The sequence below is a fragment of the Hylobates moloch genome, unplaced genomic scaffold (genome assembly GCF_009828535.3).
Source record: "Hylobates moloch isolate HMO894 unplaced genomic scaffold, HMol_V3 SCAFFOLD_5, whole genome shotgun sequence".
NCBI classification, from domain to species: Eukaryota; Metazoa; Chordata; class Mammalia; order Primates; family Hylobatidae; genus Hylobates; species Hylobates moloch.
In genome coordinates this window covers 79,164,264-79,184,209 of record NW_026652280.1, presented here as the reverse complement: position 1 = coordinate 79,184,209, position 19,946 = coordinate 79,164,264, and the positions used below count along the sequence as shown (strand labels likewise).

Below are 19,946 nucleotides of genomic sequence, written 5' to 3'. Positions count from 1 at the left end.
ACTCCTGACCTCGGGTGATCCACCCACCTCGGCCTCCCAAAGTGCTGGGATTACAGGCATGAGCCACCGCGCCCAGCCAAGAAGGCTGTTTTTAAACAATAGAACGAGCACCAGTGGTTGGTGCCACAGGATTGCAGAGATTTGGGTTTACATGGTAAGATTCATGGGAGGCAGGGACATGCTTGCTGTGTGTTCAGAGGTAATCCTGAGCACTTGAGAAGATCTCTTTGCTGCCTTCCACCTAATGGCTCATGAAAAAGGGCCCAGTAGATCTGTTTCTCAGAGAGTGTCCAGGGCAGAGTAGTTTAATTATATATAGTCTTTAATTTTTAATTAAAGTTTTCTTACAATCCCTAATATGTAATATTTAAGCAATATGAGTGTGAAAATAATACAGAAACAGCCTGCAGAGTCACACGACTTACCAAATTCACACTAGCATGAGTGCACATTTTCCCTTCTGTGTATCACCTTCTGCCCAGTTTACCCAAAGCAGTTTATAAAGTTTATGACCATCTTGGAAGACTGGCTGATAATATTTTACTGACTTGGGCTTTGAGGAAATTATTTTCAAGAGAAATTAAATGACGACTCATAGTAAACAAATACAAAACAAAAGTTTTTTTTTTTAAATTTATTTCACAGTATCTAAAATGACAGAGATTTCAGGAAAGTCTAATCACACTTGACCATGAGTATTGGGTTGCGTTTCCTTCCTCTGAGGCCAAGAGTTACTTATATCCAAGACTGTGAAGAACTCTTTATGACCTGTTGAATATGATCTTGTGACTGGGTCAAGGAAAATGAACTCTAGAAAATACATAATTGGTTAGAATTTTTAAACTTTGATTTTGGAGATTAAAAAAAATAACTCATAATACCTTTTCCCCAAGTTTTGTGTAGTACTAGCTCTTCCAACTTTGCCATAATATGTAATTGCAGCAATATTAATTAAAAATAATGCCATTCTCCAGTCTACTAATTATTTTACTATTTTAAATAGGATCATAGTTAAATCATAATTCATCCAAATTCTATAAACATTTCTTTTGTTGTTGTAGCCTTTAGGGGAAATGAAAATATTTTAAAATTGTGACATCAAGAGCTAAGGTGATACAAGGAAGAGCACAGGGAAGCATAAACAGGACAGAGACATTCTAGTAAAGTCTCATCACATTAACAAGGAAACTTGGCTAGGGAGACTCTCTCAGGAGGCAGGTGGCTGTGTTCCTGATAGAAGTGAGGGGATACACGTTCTCATTCTCAGCCCAATAGTCTGTATCATTCATTTTCTATGTAATTTTATCCAAGCCTTGGTTCTTTCATGAGGGGTTGGCCTATGTGATTTCTAAAGCCAACTAGCTTCATATTAAGCAATTCTCTAACTGGTCTGCTTCCCAGTAGACACCAGCTGATCCCAGATGACCAGAGTGTCCTCCGGAAGGAGCCCATTTATATAAAGTCTTTTTTTTTTTTTTTGAGACTGAGTCTCACTCTGTCACCCAGGCTGCAGTGCAGTTGCAGCTCACTGCAACCTCCACCTCCTGGGTTCAAGCAATTCTCCTGCCTCAGCCTCCCAACTAGCTGGGACTACAGGCGTGTGCCACTGCACCTGGCTAGTTTTTTGTATTTTTAGTAGAGATGGGGTTTCACTTTTAAACTCATTTTTTTTATTATAAAAGTGGCCTTCCACATGCACCTCATGAACAATAATTGATTCTTCTTTCTGCCACTTTTTGAGCCTGGATTATTGTAGCCTGGACCTGAGACACAGCAGGTATCACGTGACATGTCAGCATACTCACCCCAGGGTTGTTGGAGTAGAGCTGTTTCCACCAAAAGACAGAACTGTATGCAGCTAATAAGAGCTCCAGCACAGTGAAGACGAGCATCACCACTAGGACACCCTGCAAATCAGGACATGAATGGCTGGTACCCAACACAAGCTAGCCCTTGTGCCTAACTAAGAGGAGACAGGGCGATGAGGCTCCAGCAATGCAGAGAAAAGGGGACAGGGAAAATTGCTTAATCCTCTTTTCTGCTTTCTCTTTCAGATTTCTTAATAGATGAAGGGAAATAAACAGCAACTGCATCATCTCAGAACTTTGGCATCCCACCTAATGATAGATGAGAGTAATCTGCCACTTATCTCTGGTTGCTTTTATTATTTTCTTTTTGACTATGGTATTTTTATTGTCATGATGATATTTCTAGGTGTGTATTTGATTCTGTGTATCCTGCAGTGGTCTCAGTGCATTCGTTCAATCTGAAATCTTGTGTTTTTATTAAATTCTAAAAAATTTCTAGTTATTTACTTTTGCATACACTCTTTTATAATCTCTTATTGGGACTCCTATTAGGTATGTATTGAACCTCTCCACTTCCCTGCATCCATCATGCCTTTTAGGCTTTCATCCATCTTTTCCAAACACACATAATGTGTTGTGTTCTGTGTGATTTAATCAAATCTAAATTCCATTTCACTCTTTGTTTCCTTGAATATATTGAATCTGCTGTTTAACTGATCTGCTCAGTTTTTAATTTCAAAGACAATTTTCATTTCCAATTATGTGATTTCATTTTTTTCTCAAATGCACATATCTTTTTTTTTCTTTACTGTCCTTTTTTTTTAATTTTGGTTTTTTTTTTTTTTTTTTTTTTTTTTTTTTTTAGACAGGGTCTCATTCCGTCACCCAGCCTGGAGTACAATGGTGTGATCTCAGCTCACTGCAACCTCTGCCTCCTCAGTCCAAGCTATTCCCCTGCCACAGCCTCCCAGGTAGCTAGGATTACAGGCGTGCACCACCATCCCTGGCTGATTTTTGTATTTTTAGTAGAGACGGCGTTTCACCATGTTGGCCAGGCTGGTCTCAAACTCCTGGCCTCAGGTGATCCACCCACCTCAGACTCCCAATGTGCTGGGATTACAGGTGTGAGCCACCACACCTGGCCTGGTTTCTATTACTTTTTAAACATCTTTAATGATTTAAAATGTATTTTCATAATAGCCTTGTTCAAATTATTATGTTATCTCCAATTCTTGAGCTTCTGACTCTCATGTTTCCCCATTTGCTGCTGCTACTCATTTTTTTGTGCTGTTGTTATGTTTCTCATAATATTTTGGTTATTAGATAACTTAAGTGTGTAGACAGTGGTAGTGGTAGGGTTCTTTAATAGGAAGGCATCTTATAAGTTGGGTTTATGGACATCTCCTTAGATAGTAGTTTTAGATTTGATTCTGCTAGAACCTTAGAAGTTTCACATATCTTGTAGCAGTTTTTAACTTAATCCCTTTATTTGAGGTTCCCCTATTTTATGTAATTATGAATTCAGATGGCACACTTGCACAAAGCTTAGTGAGCTGATGGAAGATTTTCTTGAAACTTCTTGGGATGTTGGGCAGAATTTTCTTTATATTATTTTCACAAATTGAGTAAATATTCAGTCTCAGCTTTCAACATTTTTGCAGGGTACTCAATATGAGCTTTATGGCTCTGCCCAATGCCAAATCTTGTCATGGATGTTAAAACCGTGTGATCCTAGCTTCTAACACCAATATTCCTATTCAGACTTCCTTGTTTTTTTGGCCTCAGCTCTTGTATGATGATTTGGCTTTAGGAGCCTTCTTAGCTTCTGGAAACTAAGACATCTTTCTTCCTTAATTTGTTTTTCCTTCTGCCCTCCCTTCCTTTCTTCTTCTAACCTTGGCTATGTATTTTTTAATTTTTAAAATTTCGTTACTTTTGTTCAGGTAATTGCTGTGTTAATTAACAAAGAGTAGGCCTTTGGAGTCTGCTTAGGCTGCTATGTTGCAACTTCTCTGATATCGTAGGAAGTTCTTTTGGACTCCAGTTGTCTCAGAATGGGAGGCAGTTTGAGATAATGAAATTCATTTTCTTTAAATTAAACCCCCAATATGCCTCTCCCACCCCTGCTTTACCAGATGTCTGTCCTGCACCAGGATGACACTATGTACTGGGTTTCCTCCAGACGGGTCTCTGTGCTTTTCCACTTCCTCAAGCTCCTGAACCAAAGAGGTTGCTTTTGACAATCTCTGGGTCACATGATCAGACCCACAGGAGTGCAAAAGCTTGCACACATTTTCTGAGATTTGTGAGATAGATGGATCCAAGGGAATGAGAAATACTACCTTGGGTTCCCTGTGCTCTAACTAGGAGGATTCATAGAGGAAGAAGTCTTTCTTCTTAAAAGGCCACTGGTTTATGGTTTTAACACCATGATACTATATTTATAGGATTGAATAAGCAAGGCTTGTCACCACGAACAGGTAGTGATCATCAAGTTTGGGAGAAAGGTGCCAAGAAAATGCTGCCCAGAGGTTGACATTTTTTCTAGAAGTCAAATCCATGATAGGCTGTCTCCCTTCCCACCACTCTCTGTCAGCCCTGTTAGACCAAAGTACAAAATAACTACGTATTTGGACTTAAGGTTCAAGTTTTCTGCCTAACATAATGTAGCATACAGGCTCGCATTTGAAGATTAACTTAAACACCATAACAGCCTCTGCTAGTCCTCAATTCACTGATGATCAGAAGACAAGCATCTTTAAGGGGTAGGGGCATCCAACCCCTGGAAAAGAACCCAAAAGAGATAATCCCAAATTAAAATATAATTCAAATGAAGAATATTTCTGCCTGTGATGAGTAGGAAGAATATTTCTGCCTGTGATGAGTACAACAAAGGTTGTACTTTAAGAGTTAAACCCATTGAGGTTGGAGTGTTTGTGATAAGAAAGACCAGGGGATAGACTCCCTACTGTCCTTCTTGATTTCCTCTTTTGACTTTCTATAGTACATCCCCCACACCATGCGGTCAGCAGACAGGCCTCTTCCAACCACAAGTTTTTGTTTATTTCTGTCTGTCTCCAGGCATTCGGACCGACCGACCAGAGACTGCCAGAAAAGCAGAGATTATGCAAAGGGGAGACACAGAGATTTCACATGACAGGATATTCAGTCTGAAACTACTCACTGTTAAACTGACATTGGTCAGGAGACAATCTTTGATTTCATATATTGGATAATAGTACTCCGAATAAGGCAATGAGGATAGATAATCCATTTCTGAGCCACAATGTTGAGAGGCAATCCTCAGGGCTACCATGCTGTCAGCAAGGAGAAAGAGGCCTGCCCCTGCAGTAACAGAACTCACTGCATTTGAGGTCAAGCTGCTCAGGTCCTGGAAGAGAAACTCTGCATTGGGTTCTCATCACAGAATCAGCACATGACACTATTAGTCCTCTGTCCATTGTACTGCAATGGTGCTTCCTTGGGTCTGTTTCCTTCCTGTTTCCTTGTGTGGGCACAAACTGTGTTTTATTCATCTTTGTATCTCTTGTCACTATTTAGTTAATCATGTGATATAATTAGTAAATGCTTATTGAATAAGAAAATGCATGGATAATTCCTCTATAGGGAGAGGAGTTCTTGCCCCTTGACTCTCTATAGCACTCAAGATAGAGACAGTGCTGCTCAGGTCACTGCCAACGTCTCCCATGACTTCTTCAATAGCCTTAGAATCATTCTGTTGCCTTAAGGGCTTCTAGAATATGGACTTTGGTCCCCTCTGGTAAACTGAATCCATGACTTTGATTTACATAAAAGAGCAGCTTCAGAGAAAAGGTGGAGGCAAACTGGAAAAGTTGGAAAACCTATCTATAGGTCTATGGGAACATAAAATAGACTTTCAATTGACAAGCAATTGATCTTGAATTCACAATCAATATTTGTTCAATATGACAAGCGTATGCCTTCGATTTTCCTAAGTGACAGAGCATGAGGCAGAGGCACATGGGCTTAGACCTTGTGCTTCTCTCTCCACCCATTCACAAACAGAAATATTATCAGTCTCTAGCCACTTTTCTCATAAACCTTGGAGGGAGAAAGGGAGGAAGCAGCTATAAAGCCTTTACTTCTCTCCATAGCAGACTTTCTCTCTTGCCTGCCACACACCCACAGAGGTGATTTAGGGAAAAGCCACATCCTGACTCAAGAAGATACAGGGCCTGGCTAGGCACAGATGAGGACACACGGATGGTGCATGAGGCTGGTATATGCTCCTGATGATTGAAGCTGCAGTCTAGAACCCAGGATTATGGAAGAGGGTTTTGAAGAGTTCACAGCATTCATTGGTTGGAGTCATAGTTCTGGACTTAGAATCTGAAAACCTCTCCTCCTATCCTAGCTCTGTCACTGACCCATCTGTCACTGATCCATCTGTGTGCTTGAGCAAGTCCTTCTTACTCTGGGCTTAAGTTATCTCTTTTATAAAATGTGGAAGATGAATCTTCTGATCTCAGAAGTGGCTTCCCAAATGCACTGAATACACAGAAAGGGAAATCTATGCTTGGACTTGACAACAATGTGGGCTCCACAAGTGGGACAAAGAACAACATGTGGGCTCCATTGCTCATATGGTAGCTTTGGGCAAAGATACTGCCCACTGGGACTACTTTTCCTTCAAAGACTCAGCACATGAATCCATGTTGCTATAGAGCGGGAGTAGAAAAGGGCAGGACAACCATCCTTCCCAACATACATTGTCTTCCAATGATGCTTAAACAGAGAGGAGCATGTGCTGGAAACCTCACACAGAGCCTGGCACATCAGTGTCTTTGCTAGTGAATCTTCATGCTACGGGAGAATCCTTTCTCCTAAAATGTAGGAGTTGGGAAATGGTGTGGTGAATGTGGTTCTCATAGGCCTGATCCACCTGTAGGTAGGTATTCCAACTTCTTCAGTTTGCTTCTGTCTTTTCTCTAAAGCTGCTCCTTTAAGTAAGAAGACATACATTGGGTTTCTAGGGAGAGACCAAAGGTCATATTCTAGAAGCACTTAGGGCAATATAATAATTATAAAGTTGTTGAGGAAGCCAGGGGGATGTTGGCAGTGGCATGAGTGGTATTGTCGTTGAGTTTGGTGCTGCAATCAGTGCTGACATTGCAGACATCCCCCTCACCTCTACTCCATCACCCTTATTTTCTCCCACCTTACTTTAAACTGATTTTTTTTTTGAACATCCAATTATCAAGTATGGGTCTTTGGATGGAAATAATCTCCTCCAGCCTGGAAAAAGATGGCAACACCCTCTTCTGACAGAGGAATGAATGCCTCTCCACGTGATATTTGACTGAATGAGGTTTATTTCAGTTGCTTAAATAGTAGAAATTTGAAAATACATCATGGACTTCTTTCAACTTGTTACCATGGTCACAGAGTAGGGTCAACCAGTTATCCTGGTTTGCCTGGGAAGTAAGGGGTTTCCCAGGATATAGGCTTTCTGGGCTAAAACTGAGACAGTCCTGGGAAAACCAAGACAATTGGTCACTCTGACACTGAAGGGCTAGAATTTGTGTGAAGTCCCAACTCTATGAATGGGGACATTTGGCATCAAAAAGAACCCCAGGAGGCAGGTTTTATAGAAAAAAGGATCTGTAGGCTCTCTCTGGGATGGGTGGCTACCTTATTCAAGGTCAAGGTTACAAGCTGTAAAGAGTCCATGGTACATTTAAAAATGTACACTTTTTAAATAACTGAGGTAAACCTCCTCCAAGCTTGGAATAGAATCCAGAAGCACCATTTTGTAGAAGAAAGAGCACTGATCTAGAAGGCAAGAAATTTGGGCTCTACTCTTGGTTCTATCAATGGGACAGCCAGGAAAATCTGGGCTTCCTAGCCTGTTCTAACCTTTATCTCCCTAAATTGTAAAATAGGGATTTTTAAACTAGAAGAATTAACTCTGACGTTCCTTCAATTCCAACCAGCTGAGATTTGATGGTCCTTATACTTACAAAGGGTTTAGTTGATTGTTTTCCAGAGATAATTGAGAGGGATCCAGTAATGCCAAACTGCTCAGAAAAGAGAGAAATGGATCAATTCAGCTGTCTTGTGGAAATGTGCCCACCATGTCACTGTCAATCAGTCAATCAAAAAGTGATGTTCTCACTCATAGGTGGGAATTGAACAATGAGAACACATGGACACAGGAAGGGGAACATCACACACCAGAGCCTGTTGTGGGGTGGGGGGGGGGGAGGGATAGCATTAGGAGATATACCTAATGTTAAATGACGAGTTACTGGGTGCAGCACACCGACATGGCACATGTATACATATGTAACAAACCTGCATGTTGTGCACATGTACCCTAAAACTTAGAGTATAATAATAAAAAAATAAAAATTACATATCATTTCCAAACCAAAAAAATGTGATGTTGTAAAACTTTTAGGGAGAGAATATTGCAGAAATCATGTGGATGTATATTGCTAGAGAGGCCTAATTCCCACCTGATATAAGAATGTCTATATTGACTTTGAATGACATGCAGATGCACAGAGGGGTTGGATTTGTTTTAGTGGAAATCGCTAGGAACCGAGAAGGCCTGGAGAAAAGGTGTACATGGGAAGGAGAAGAGTGTTACTAAATTACAGGGTTGAAAGAGAGGTGGTTGAGATGGACCAATGACTTGAATGGACAGAGAGATAGGAACAGCCAACAGAAGCACTCAGGAAAGAGGCTCTGATGGGACAAGGTGCAGAAACACATGGACTGGAAGTTATTGGTGTGTGTTGCTTGAGTCAGAATGGGAGTTGAGGAAAGTGGGAAGAGCAGGCTCAGACATGAAGTCTTTATCATAAAGCCCCAGAAATCAGTATTTAATCTCAGTGGTATTAAAGATCCAGCTGGCAGAGGAAGGGTATTCTGAGAAGCTGAAAATTTGCTTAAGTGTGTGGCTTGGATATTGAATAATCACAGGCAAAGAGGGTCCAGTATGAGCTAATGCTAGCTTCTCTAAGGAGATGTGGGGCCCACAACCACTGGTTATAGGAGAAGTCAAGGACAAATTGTGCTCTGGGGCAGGAGCAGGGCCTCCTTACATGACTGCACAGTTTGTGGTCACACAGGGACTGTATCCACACAGAAGTGGTACCTTAGTACAGTTCATCTGCCCAGAATATTTGCTTTTTATCCTTTGTACAAAATGCTACGTGGAGAAAAAATAACCCTTTGTGGGAAGTGTGAGTCTGCCCTGGCCACTCTCTGAAAAACACATCTACTGGGCCCTTTTTCATGAGCCATTAGGTGGAAGGCAGCAAAGAGAGTTTCTCAAGTGCTCAGGGTTACCTCTGGACACACAGCAAGCATGTCCCTTCCTCCCATGAATCTTACCCTTGTTAATCCAAATCTCTGCAAACCTGTGGCATCAACCAGTGGTGCTCGTTTTATTGTTTAAAAATGGCCTTCTCACTCTCTACCTGAAAAGTTAATTATTCTTACAATGGAGGGAATCCAATGGCCTCATCAAAGCCTCAAAGAGGGATATGGAAAAGCATCCACTTTTCTAGAGGTATGCTGTAATGCCAGGTAAGAAATTCTGTGCTGGTATACTCGTTGTATTACCATTCCCTCTTGCCCCCTGCTCTGCAGGAAGACAGATTAAGTCTCTCTGCTGCTCTTCTTGAATAGGGGAAATGTGATGTGGGGCAATGATAGAAGGAAAGTCGAGGCCTTGCCTTCTTTTGCCTCCTGGCCTCTTGGAGTCTGAGTCACTCCACGACTATGCACCTGGTTAGCATTTATAAAGCATGTCCCCTCTTAGAGTCCCCATTCTACTCACACACAGAGCTCCTAAAAATGGGTACCCAGACATCAAAGTGGTGGAAATTGCTGGATTGAAGTGGGAGGGGTAGGGAGCAAAAACCAAGATGGCCCCCAGACTTGAAATCATCAGGCAACACAGGATCTGGACAGTCTACAAGAGAGAAGACAGGAAATCTAGACTGCACTTCAAACAGATAAAAGTGATTATTTGAATGCACATTGTAAAGTATAAGGAGTATAAAGTACATTATAATTTGTTATATTAAAGAGGAAAAATGTTACAAGGAGCCAATAAATATGCTTCTAGAGGAAGTCATATATAGCTAACCTCTTCTTTTCTGATAGGATTATTAAACTAGCAAATCAGAAAGTGATCATACACACATTTTAACTTTTTTTGAAAAAGATACTTGACAGTTTTTAAATTTATTTTCTTGAAAAGTAGATAAAAAAGTTGTCCAGTGAGGTGGAAATAGAGAGCAAACTTTGCACAACAGTGTTAATGAAGAGCTTTTTCAGTTGAAATTAGATAGAGCAGGTCATCTCTTCTGCTGTAATTCATCTTATTTTGTTCATCATTGGATTTTAATAATAATTATTTCGCAAGTGGAAGAACTGAAGTTTAGCTGTTAGCTTGCTCTAAAGCCCATGCTTTTGCTCATAGTTTAATGCACGTGCAATTGAAAGATGATGCAAACATAGGAGAAATAAAAAAAGTCAACCATTCATATCATCAACAGTTATTGAATACCACAACAGGTATGTTGTGTGCCACGCACGAGGGAATGAAGCAAATGAAAATCATCACCATTGGAGAGCTTATATGTGTACTATGTCTTGTCTGTAAAGGTACAGACAAGTTCCATGCAAGGCCCAATAGAGTTAAGAGCAAAGTAGTAGGACATGAGGCTTGTGAAGTACTGGAGGCATGGTGCAAACTATGTAGGGATTTTTAGGCTATGTTTTACCAACTTTGCTTTTCATTTTGAGCAAAAAAGGAATCCCACTGGATAATTTTGAGCCAGCAGAATACATTATCTAACTTTCATTTTTAAAAGATTACCCTACCTGCTGTACTAAGAATAGATTGTAAAGAAACAGGGCAGGGAGATCCATCTAAATAGGCAGCAAATCGGACCTGGGTATTATAAGAGGGTATTCAAAACCACATGGAGATTAAAGTTCTGGATATGAGGGATGATGATCTGGGACAGTTGGATGTCTTATAGTTACTCATATGAATGGGGAAAAAATGGGTCATGAGATTAGTCTTGATCGTCTCATCTCAAAATATTTGAAAAATGAGCTCAAAGTTAATTTAATCATATTGAGTAAAATCCATATGGTTAAATAGAAAATTTTTACTGTTCTAACGACAAAATAAGAAAGACTAATTTGTGGCTGGGCACGGTGGCTTATGCCTGTAATGCCAGCACTTTGGGAGGCCAAGGCGGGTGGATCACAAGGTCAGGAGTTCAAGACCAGCCTGGCCAATATGGTGAAACCCCATCTCTACTAAGAATACAAAAATTAGCTGGGCATGGTGGCATGCACACATAGTCCCAGCTACTCGGGAGGCTGAGGCAGAAGAATCACTTGAACCCAGGAGGTGGAGGTTGCAGTGAGCTGAGATCGTGCCACTGCACTCCACCCTGGGTGACAAAGGGAGATTCCGTCTCAAAATAAATAAATATATAAATAAATAAAATAAGAAAGACTAACCTGTTAATTGTGAAGCATGCTAGTGAAAAAGATCTAGTGGTTTTAGTTTCTAGAAACTGCTGCAGAGGATATAGTCTTCCCTTAAAGCTCCATTTCATGTCCTCATTAGCCTGGACTCAGCCAGAGAAGAGTGAAAGAGTTTCCCAGACCCACTGTAGATCTGTAGTCTAGATACATTTACAAAGTATTTTCTCAATATTCCCCTTATAATGAGGTGGACTTACCCCAAGAACGGTGGTTTCTGTTGGCAGCCCGTTCTGCAGGTAATCTTCGTTTTGGTAACCTCTCTTTGAGGGATAGTGATGCCCTTTGGTGTAAAGCTGTCAAAAACTCCTGTGGTTTGGGATTGCAGTAGCATGATGCTGATGATGCTGGAAGAGGCATCAAACTCAGTTACTTCCCAAGGTTTGACTTACAGACATAAGCTTCCCAGGGACCATACTTTGTAGGAACTTAAGAAGGTATTTGCCATTATTCCAAGGCTGGTTGTCCTTCAGAAACAAAACATGGGGATCAGTGGAGCATTGGAAAGCGGGCATGTTGGGCACAGTTCATCCATTGTGGTCAAGAAGCATGTCACTGGGAGAGTACTGTACACATTTTGAGGGGTCCCACAATTGAGAGCTGAGCAAATCACATAGAACTTGCTTTGTAGCCCTGAATGTGTCCATCTCCCTCTCCCTCCAATGACCTCTGCTTCCAGCTTCCCTTCCCTATCTCTTGTGTCTCTGCTTCACTTGTGCTACCTTCTCCCACCACATCTTCCAGGATTACACTTTTATGCTACACCTGCACTGATCAGTCTTCTACTCCAGTCTTCATTTTATCTTCATAAAAATGTTGAGGACGAATGCTGTTCCACTTTCCTTTCCTATAGCAAGATGGCCTGTCCCATCCAGAATCTTCCTCCTTGCTTATATTGGCTTTGTAATTAGTAATGTAAACATTTACTTAACTCCTGCTGAATTCCAAGCATTAGACCATTGCAGCTCTAATCCTTATAACAACCCTGTAACTTACATGTTATTAAATCAATTTTGTACATTAGAAACCTGGGGCTAATAAGCTCAAGTGACTTCCATTGAATGAAATAGTCACATAAAGTACTTAGCCTGGCACTTAGAATGTGTTCAATATATGGTAGCAAATATTAACAGTCTGCGTTTACATGACTGGATTGAGACTTATCCGGCTCAGTGGCTTGTGATATTTTTTTTCTCTATGCCATGTTAATTCTCCTCCTCTTCCTCTTCCTTCTTTTCTCCCTTCCTAACATTTCCAGTTCCCTTGTAGATTCCAGGAGCAACTCAGCAGCATTGCTGGGCCTCTGTGGTGTCAGCAACAAGGCTCAGCACCTGAAATGTTGCCCAGATTTGTTTTCAGCTCAGCATTCTCCCTACTGAAGGCCAGAGTTTAGTTAAAGGCTTGTGGTCCTTGAAAGGTGCCACAGCTCTGCTGCCTGACATTTTGCCTCAATGTGTTGGTGCTTTAGGAATGGTTCCGGCCTCTCTTGGGTGGAGTGAATAACATGTAAAAATTGGAAATGACACCTAGAATCTCTTCCTAGTGAGGGAGATGGAAAAGTGCACTGAGATTGGAGTCCAGTGCCTAGGCGCCTAGTTGCACATCTGAGCATATGTCTTGGAGTCCAGTCCTATGTTCAGATCCCATATCCACCAGTTACTGCTAAACTCACCCTGGGCAAGGTATTTTCACCACTTCATAGGTTTGTGATACAGGTTAGATAACATGACACATATAATGGACTCAACATAGGGGGAGGCATGTGATAAACTCCCAAAATATATCAGTTTTATCTAATATTCATTGGAAGCCCAGTTCTGATACTGATGAGCTGGCCGTGGACAGGATACTTTCCCTCATTCATCCCCAATTTCCTTATCTGTAAAATAGGGATAATGACACTATCCTGCAGGACTCTTGTGAGGATTGAATGACATACGTGAGTGCCTTTTGTTGTAACTCTCTGAGTTTTATCAGGTGTTCCATAATAATCAATCCATGTTTCGACCTCCGTTTTATTTCTACTTGTAGATCTGTGCCTTAGTCTAGTTTCTCATGCTGTCCGGGCATGAAGTACTTTATCTGAAGAATTATTAAACCTAAAGTTCTCTTTGTTTAAGGAGATAATTTTCATTTCTTGGAATTTTGAAATCTGAGTAGAAGTGTGGGTGAGGTTACATGTCCTGTGAGGGGAAAAATGTTGAAGCTGAATCCCCGCAGTGGAGCCAGGGTGAGCCTTCCAGCACATCTTTAAAGCCAGAGAAGGAGAAAAAGTCTCAAGCTTAGAGAAATTCTAGGTTTCAGAATCAAACAGTAGTTCATGGTAAAATGATAATCATTGCTAACACTGATTGGGCATGTACTATGAATGTGGCATTCTCTTAAGAGCTTTGTGACAGTCTCATTTAATCTGCACTCTCAGAGATGGGTGCTGAACTCTGAAGATAATAAAAATGAGGCTTGGAGAGGTGAAATAGCTTGCACAAGATTGCTTATCTAACAGGTAGTGGAGGCAAGATTTGGGCACAGGCCATCTAACACCAGAGCTCTTCTATATCCCTATAGGTTTGTGCTTGCCCGGCTAGCTACACCTGATTCTCATCCTCTCTATTGTTCCTCCCCTATTGTTGAAGCATTGGCTGCCACTCATCAGTTCCATATCCTCCCCCAGGGACACTGCTGATCTTAGGGAATATAGGTTGAGGATTCCTATTTCCCAAATTGCTTTCATGTTGTAGAAACTTGGCTTTTACCTTGCTCTGTGTGGCTCAATAGCCCAAATATACCAACTAGACTCCTTCCTACTAGTCTTCGTCACCAGCCTCCTGAATTCTGCGTTCCTTTCTTTATTTTTCGAATCTCATACCCAAGGACTGCAGAAAATGCTTGATTCTCAGCCTGAAGCTAGGACTCAAAAGTTTTTTTTTCTTTTTTTCTTTTTTTATTATACTTTAGGTTTTAGGGTACATGTGCACAATGTGCAGGTTTGTTACATATGTATCCATGTGCCATGTTGTTTTGCTGCACCCATTAACTCGTCATTTAGCATTAGGTATATCTCCAAATGCTGTCCCTCCCCCCTCCCCCTACCCCACAACAGTCCCCAGAGTGTGATGTTCCCCTTCCTGTGTCCATGAGTTCTCATTGTTCAATTCCCACCTATGAGTGAGAACATGCGGTGTTTGGTTTTTTGTCCTTGCGATAGTTTACTGAGAATGATGTTTTCCAGTTTCATCCATGTCCCTACAAAGGACATGAACTCATCATTTTTTATGGCTGCATAGTATTCCATGGTGTATATGTGCCACATTTTCTTAATCCAGTCTATCGTTGTTGGACATTTGGGTTGGTTCCAAGTCTTTGCTATTGTGAATAGTGCCGCAATAAACATATGTGTGCATGTGTCTTTATAGCAGCATGATTTATACTCCTTTGGGTATATACCCAGTAATGGGATGGCTGGGTCAAATGGTATTTCTAGTTCTAGATCCCTGAGGAATTGCCACACTGACTTCCACAATGGTTGAACTAGTTTACAGTCCCACCAACAGTGTAAAAGTGTTCCTATTTCTCCACATCCTCTCCAGCACCTGTTGTTTCCTGACTTTTTAATGATGGCCATTCTAACTGGTGTGAGATGGTATCTCACTGTGGTTTTGATTTGCATTTCTCTGATGGCCAGTGATGATGAGCATTTTTTCGTGTGTTTTTTGGCTGCATAAATGTCTTCAGTCCAGGACCCGATGGATTCACAGCCAAATTCTACCAGAGGTACAAGGAGGAACTGGTACCATTCCTTCTGAAACTATTCCAATTGATAGAAAAAGAGGGAATCCTCCCTAACACATTTTATGAAGCCAGCATTGTCCTGATACCAAAGCCTGGCAGAGACATAACCAAAAAAGAGAATTTCAGACCAATATCCTTGATGAACATTGATGCAAAAATCCTCAATAAAATACTGGCAAACCGAATCCAGCAGCACATCAAAAAGCTTATACACCATGATCAAGTGGGCTTCATCCCTGGGATGCAAGGCTGGTTCAACATACGCAAATCAATCAATGTAATCCAGCATATAAACAGAACCAAAGACAAAAAGCACAGGATTATCTCAATAGATGCAGAAAAGGCCTTCGACAAAATTCAACAACGCTTCATGCTAAAAACTCTCAATAAATTAGGTATTGATGGGATGTATCTCAAAATTGTAAGAGCTACCTATGACAAACCCACAGCCAATATCATACTGAATGGGCAAAAACTGGAAGCATTCCCTTTGAAAACTGGCACAAGACAGGGATGCCCTCTCTCACCACTCCTATTCAACATAGTGCTGGAAGTTCTGGCCAGAGCAATCAGGCAGGAGAAGGAAATAAAGGGTATTCAATTAGGAAAAGAGGAAGTCAAATTGTCCCTGTTTGCAGATGACATGATTGTATATCTAGAAAACCCCATCGTCTCAGCCAAAAATCTCCTTAAGCTGATTAGCAACTTCAGCAAAGTCTCAGGATACAAAATCAATGTACAAAAATCACAAGCATTCTTGTACACCAATCACAGACAAACAGAGAGCCAAATCATGAGTGAACTCCCATTCACAATTGCTTCAAAGAGAATAAAATACCTAGGAATCCAACTTACAAGGGATGTGAAGGACCTCTTCAAGGAGAACTACAAACCACTGCTCAATGAAATAAAAGAGGATACAAACAAATGGAAGAACATTCCATGCTCATGAGTTGGAAGAATCAATATCGTGAAAATGGCCATACTGCCCAAGGTAATTTATAGATTCAATGCCATCCCCATCAAGCTACCAATGACTTTCTTCACAGAATTGGAAAAAACTACTTTAAAGTTCATATGGAACCAAAAAAGAGCCCACATCACCAAGTCAATCCTAAGCCAAAAGAACAAAGCTGGAGGCATCATGCTACCTGACTTCAAACTATACTACAAGGCTACAGTAACCAAAACAGCATGGTACTGGTACCACAACAGAGACATAGATCAATGGAACAGAACAGAGCCCTCAGAAATGGTGCCGCATATCTACAACTATCTGATCTTTGACAAACCTGACAAAAACAAGAAATGGGGAAAGGATTTGCTATTTAATAAATGGTGCTGGGAAAACTGGCTAGCCATATGTAGAAAGCTGAAACTGGATCCCTTCCTTACACCTTATACAAAAATTAATTCAAGATGGATTAAAGACTTAAATGTTAGACCTAAAACCATTAAAATCCTACAAGAAAACCTAGGCAATACCATTCAGGACATAGGTGTGGGCAAGGACTTCATGTCTAAAACACCAAAAGCAATGGCAACAAAAGCCAAAATTGACAAATGGGATCTAATTAAACTAAAGAGCTTCTGCACAGCAAAAGAAACTACCATCAGAGTGAACACACAACCTACAGAATGGGAGAAAATTTTTGCAACCTACTCATCTGACAAAGGGCTAATATACAGAATCTACAATGAACTCAAACACATTTACAAGAAAAAAACAAACAACCCCATCAAAAAGTGGGCAAAGGACATGAACAGACACTTCTCGAAAGTTTAATTGATACTTTCAGGCTACAGCCTATCTGATACCATGAACATTTATTTTCCTTTGTTATTTCTTAACTGTTTGTTCTGTTTGGAAGAGTGCATAAACTACCACCATTACAAGGGAATACAGTTTGAAGAAGAAAACAAATTAGCTCCTTAACTTTCAACTGCCACCCAATCAGTCTTGTTTCCTACACACATATTCTTTACATTCTCTCTTCCCATCTGTCACTTTGTCTCTCTCCTCTTTATGTATGTTCACAGACATTCACAAGTCTGCGGAAATAGTCATTCTATCCATGCCATTTTATACCTGTTCTTTTTGCACTCAACATTATTCTGTAGACATCTTTGACCAATGAATAGAAATAATAAAAATCCTAAATGTAAAAGCAAATGATAGATTCTGATACATGGCACAACATGGATGAACCTTGAAGACAATATGGCAAGTGAAATAATCCAGTCACAAAAGGACAAATATTGTATGATTCTACTTAATGTGAGGCCCCTAGAAGAGTCAAATTCACAGAAAGTAGAATGGTGGTTGCTGGGGGCTGGGGGGAGAGGGGAATGGAAAGCTATTGTTTAATGGGCACGGAGTTCCAGTTTGGGAAGACAAGAAAGTTCTGGAATTGGGTGGTGGTGATGGTTGCACAATGGTGTGAATGTGCTTAATGCCACTGAACTGTACACCTAAAAATGGTTAAGGCTGGGTGCAGCGGCTCATGCCTGTAATCCTAGCACTTTGGGAGGCTAAGGCGGGCAGATCACCTGAGGTCAGGAATTCAAGACCAGTGTGGCCAACATGGTGAAACCCCGTCTCTACTAAAAAAAATACAAAAATTAGCCGGGCATGATGGTGACTGCCTGTAGTCCCAGCTACTTAGGAGGCTGAGATGGGAGAATCGCTTGAACCCAGAAGACGGTGGTTGCAGTGAGCTGAGATCACGCCACTGCCCTCTAGCCTGGGTGGCTGAGCAAAACTCTTTCTCAATTAAAAAACAAACAAACAAACACACATGGTTAAAAGGCTACAATTATTTTAAGTATATTTTACTACAACAAAAAAGCTAAATGGTATATTTAAATAAATGGAGGTCTCTAGATTCATTTAACCAATCACATATTCATGACTATTTAGGTGGTTTCTATTTTTTCTTTTTGCCACTGTGAACAATGCAATAATGAACATCTTTGCACTTTTGTGATGCCTCCTGCATTTAATTATCTCAGAATGACGCATGGAAGTGGATTTATTACATTTAAATCTATGACACTTAAATTTTGATACACGTTGCTACTTTTAGGAGGAATCCTAGATAACCAAGATTCTTTATGTTTCACGAAAGTCTCCAGACTGATGCTATCATCTCCAAACACCACAGTCTGAGAGGACACTTTGTCCTTCCACATTCGCCTTGTGGAGATAGACTGGAGGGACCCACACCTTTCAAGACAGCTCTAAAATCCGTGCTTTGAAGATAAATCATGACATGGAGGTCAACAGCTCTGCCCAGCAATTTTCTGTATTACAGAATTAGAGTAGGACCATGGGGTTCTAATGCAAGATTCAGTCTAATTGCATAGTATTTGTTGAGAGTAGACTCTGTGTAAGACTGAGTGACACACCAGGAGAATGCAGAACATTGAGGAAAATCACCTCAATGAGGGAAACCTAAGAATGGTTTTACCCAATTTTCTTATTTGACAAGTGAGTAAACTGAGACCCAAAAAGGGGACTGAGCTGACGCTCCAACTCACACAGGTAGTCAGAATCAGAGACAGGATGATAATCCAATTCCCCGGCTGTCTTTTCAAAAGCACACAATCTTCCCCAAAAGTCATGATCTAAACCAAGGTGCCTACCTGTTCTCGCAGCAGCCTGGTCCTGTGTGCTGTGGCTGGGGGTCAGCTCACCTCTGGGGAGCGCTCAGCTGGAACCTCCCACTGGCTGTTCCTGCCAGAACGATCTTGGTGCTCTGCTCCTCAGCCTCTGAGACTTCCTGTCCCTTTCTTAGAGCAGTATTTATGATTACACAGGATGTGAATTTTGCTGTACTTACAGACAGTTGATATATAAAAAGTGCCTCTGCTTCCTCTTTCTAAATTCTGAGGTCTGGAAAAATGACACAAGATAGAAGTGACATATGAGAAAAAGACCTTTGTGCAGACTAGTGATTTGTACGGTCCCAGTTAAAATTCATTTTCCCTACTCCTACATAGAATTATGTAAGTCATCTAGTTTTGCTTAGCCTGAGTTTTCTTGTCTATTAAATGGCGGATGGATAATAATAATTCCACTCTGTGGATGTTGGGAGAATTAAAGAAAAAAGATGCAAAGAGTTTATAAAAAGTAGACACTTAATAAATATTGATAATAGTAATGTTAATTTTGAATTTTGGAGAATCTATTCTCTCACTTTCCAGGTTCTTGGTAAGCTGAAAGCAACCTGTGGAAAATTCCGTGTCTCCTTGTTACTTCTTTTGGGTGTTTCCATTCTCCGTCTTTGGCCTCATGCTCAGGGAAGTCCAGGCACATCTTGGGAAAGACGCCAGTGGACTGGAGTTAGAGGCAGAGTCATCAGGCTCCACACAAACTCATATTTAGGGAAGTATTTGTTGTTGAGGGGACACTGTTGCCACTTTCACATCCCTTTTAAGGCTTCTTGTAGACTAGCCATTGTTCAGAAGGGTAGGGTTTAAGATGGCTCTGGGACGTGCAGCAGCTGGTGGCACAACATGCTCCATATACAGTCTCCGTTTCCTGAAGGGTGGCAAGGCTGTCCCCTAAGAGAGGAGCAAACCTAAGCCTGGGAGATTTAAATAACTCATAAAGTACTTGGAGGGCATTTTAGTCCAGTTCTTCTCCAAATGAGGTGATATTACTGAAGGAATCAGCCCCCAGTCACATGTCTAGTCTGTGGAAGAGGCAGGAATCTAATTCACATCTCTTGGCACTGAGGTCTGGGCTTGCTTCATGGCAAGAATCTGCCATTTGGTCAACATCTT

General features: G+C 40.9%; 1 protein-coding gene across 1 annotated transcript; it reads right to left on the bottom strand.

The window, feature by feature from the left end:
• Window positions 1-585: 585 nt before the first annotated feature.
• Window positions 586-18,933, bottom strand: MS4A7 (membrane spanning 4-domains A7). Its single transcript, XM_032152990.2, is given in 8 exon segments — window positions 586-810; window positions 1,806-1,907; window positions 4,993-5,199; window positions 7,811-7,867; window positions 9,640-9,774; window positions 11,570-11,628; window positions 11,631-11,716; window positions 18,804-18,933. Coding segments are annotated over 7 exon segments (708 nt in total). The 5' UTR covers window positions 11,704-11,716; window positions 18,804-18,933; the 3' UTR covers window positions 586-735.
• Window positions 18,934-19,946: the final 1,013 nt, after the last annotated feature.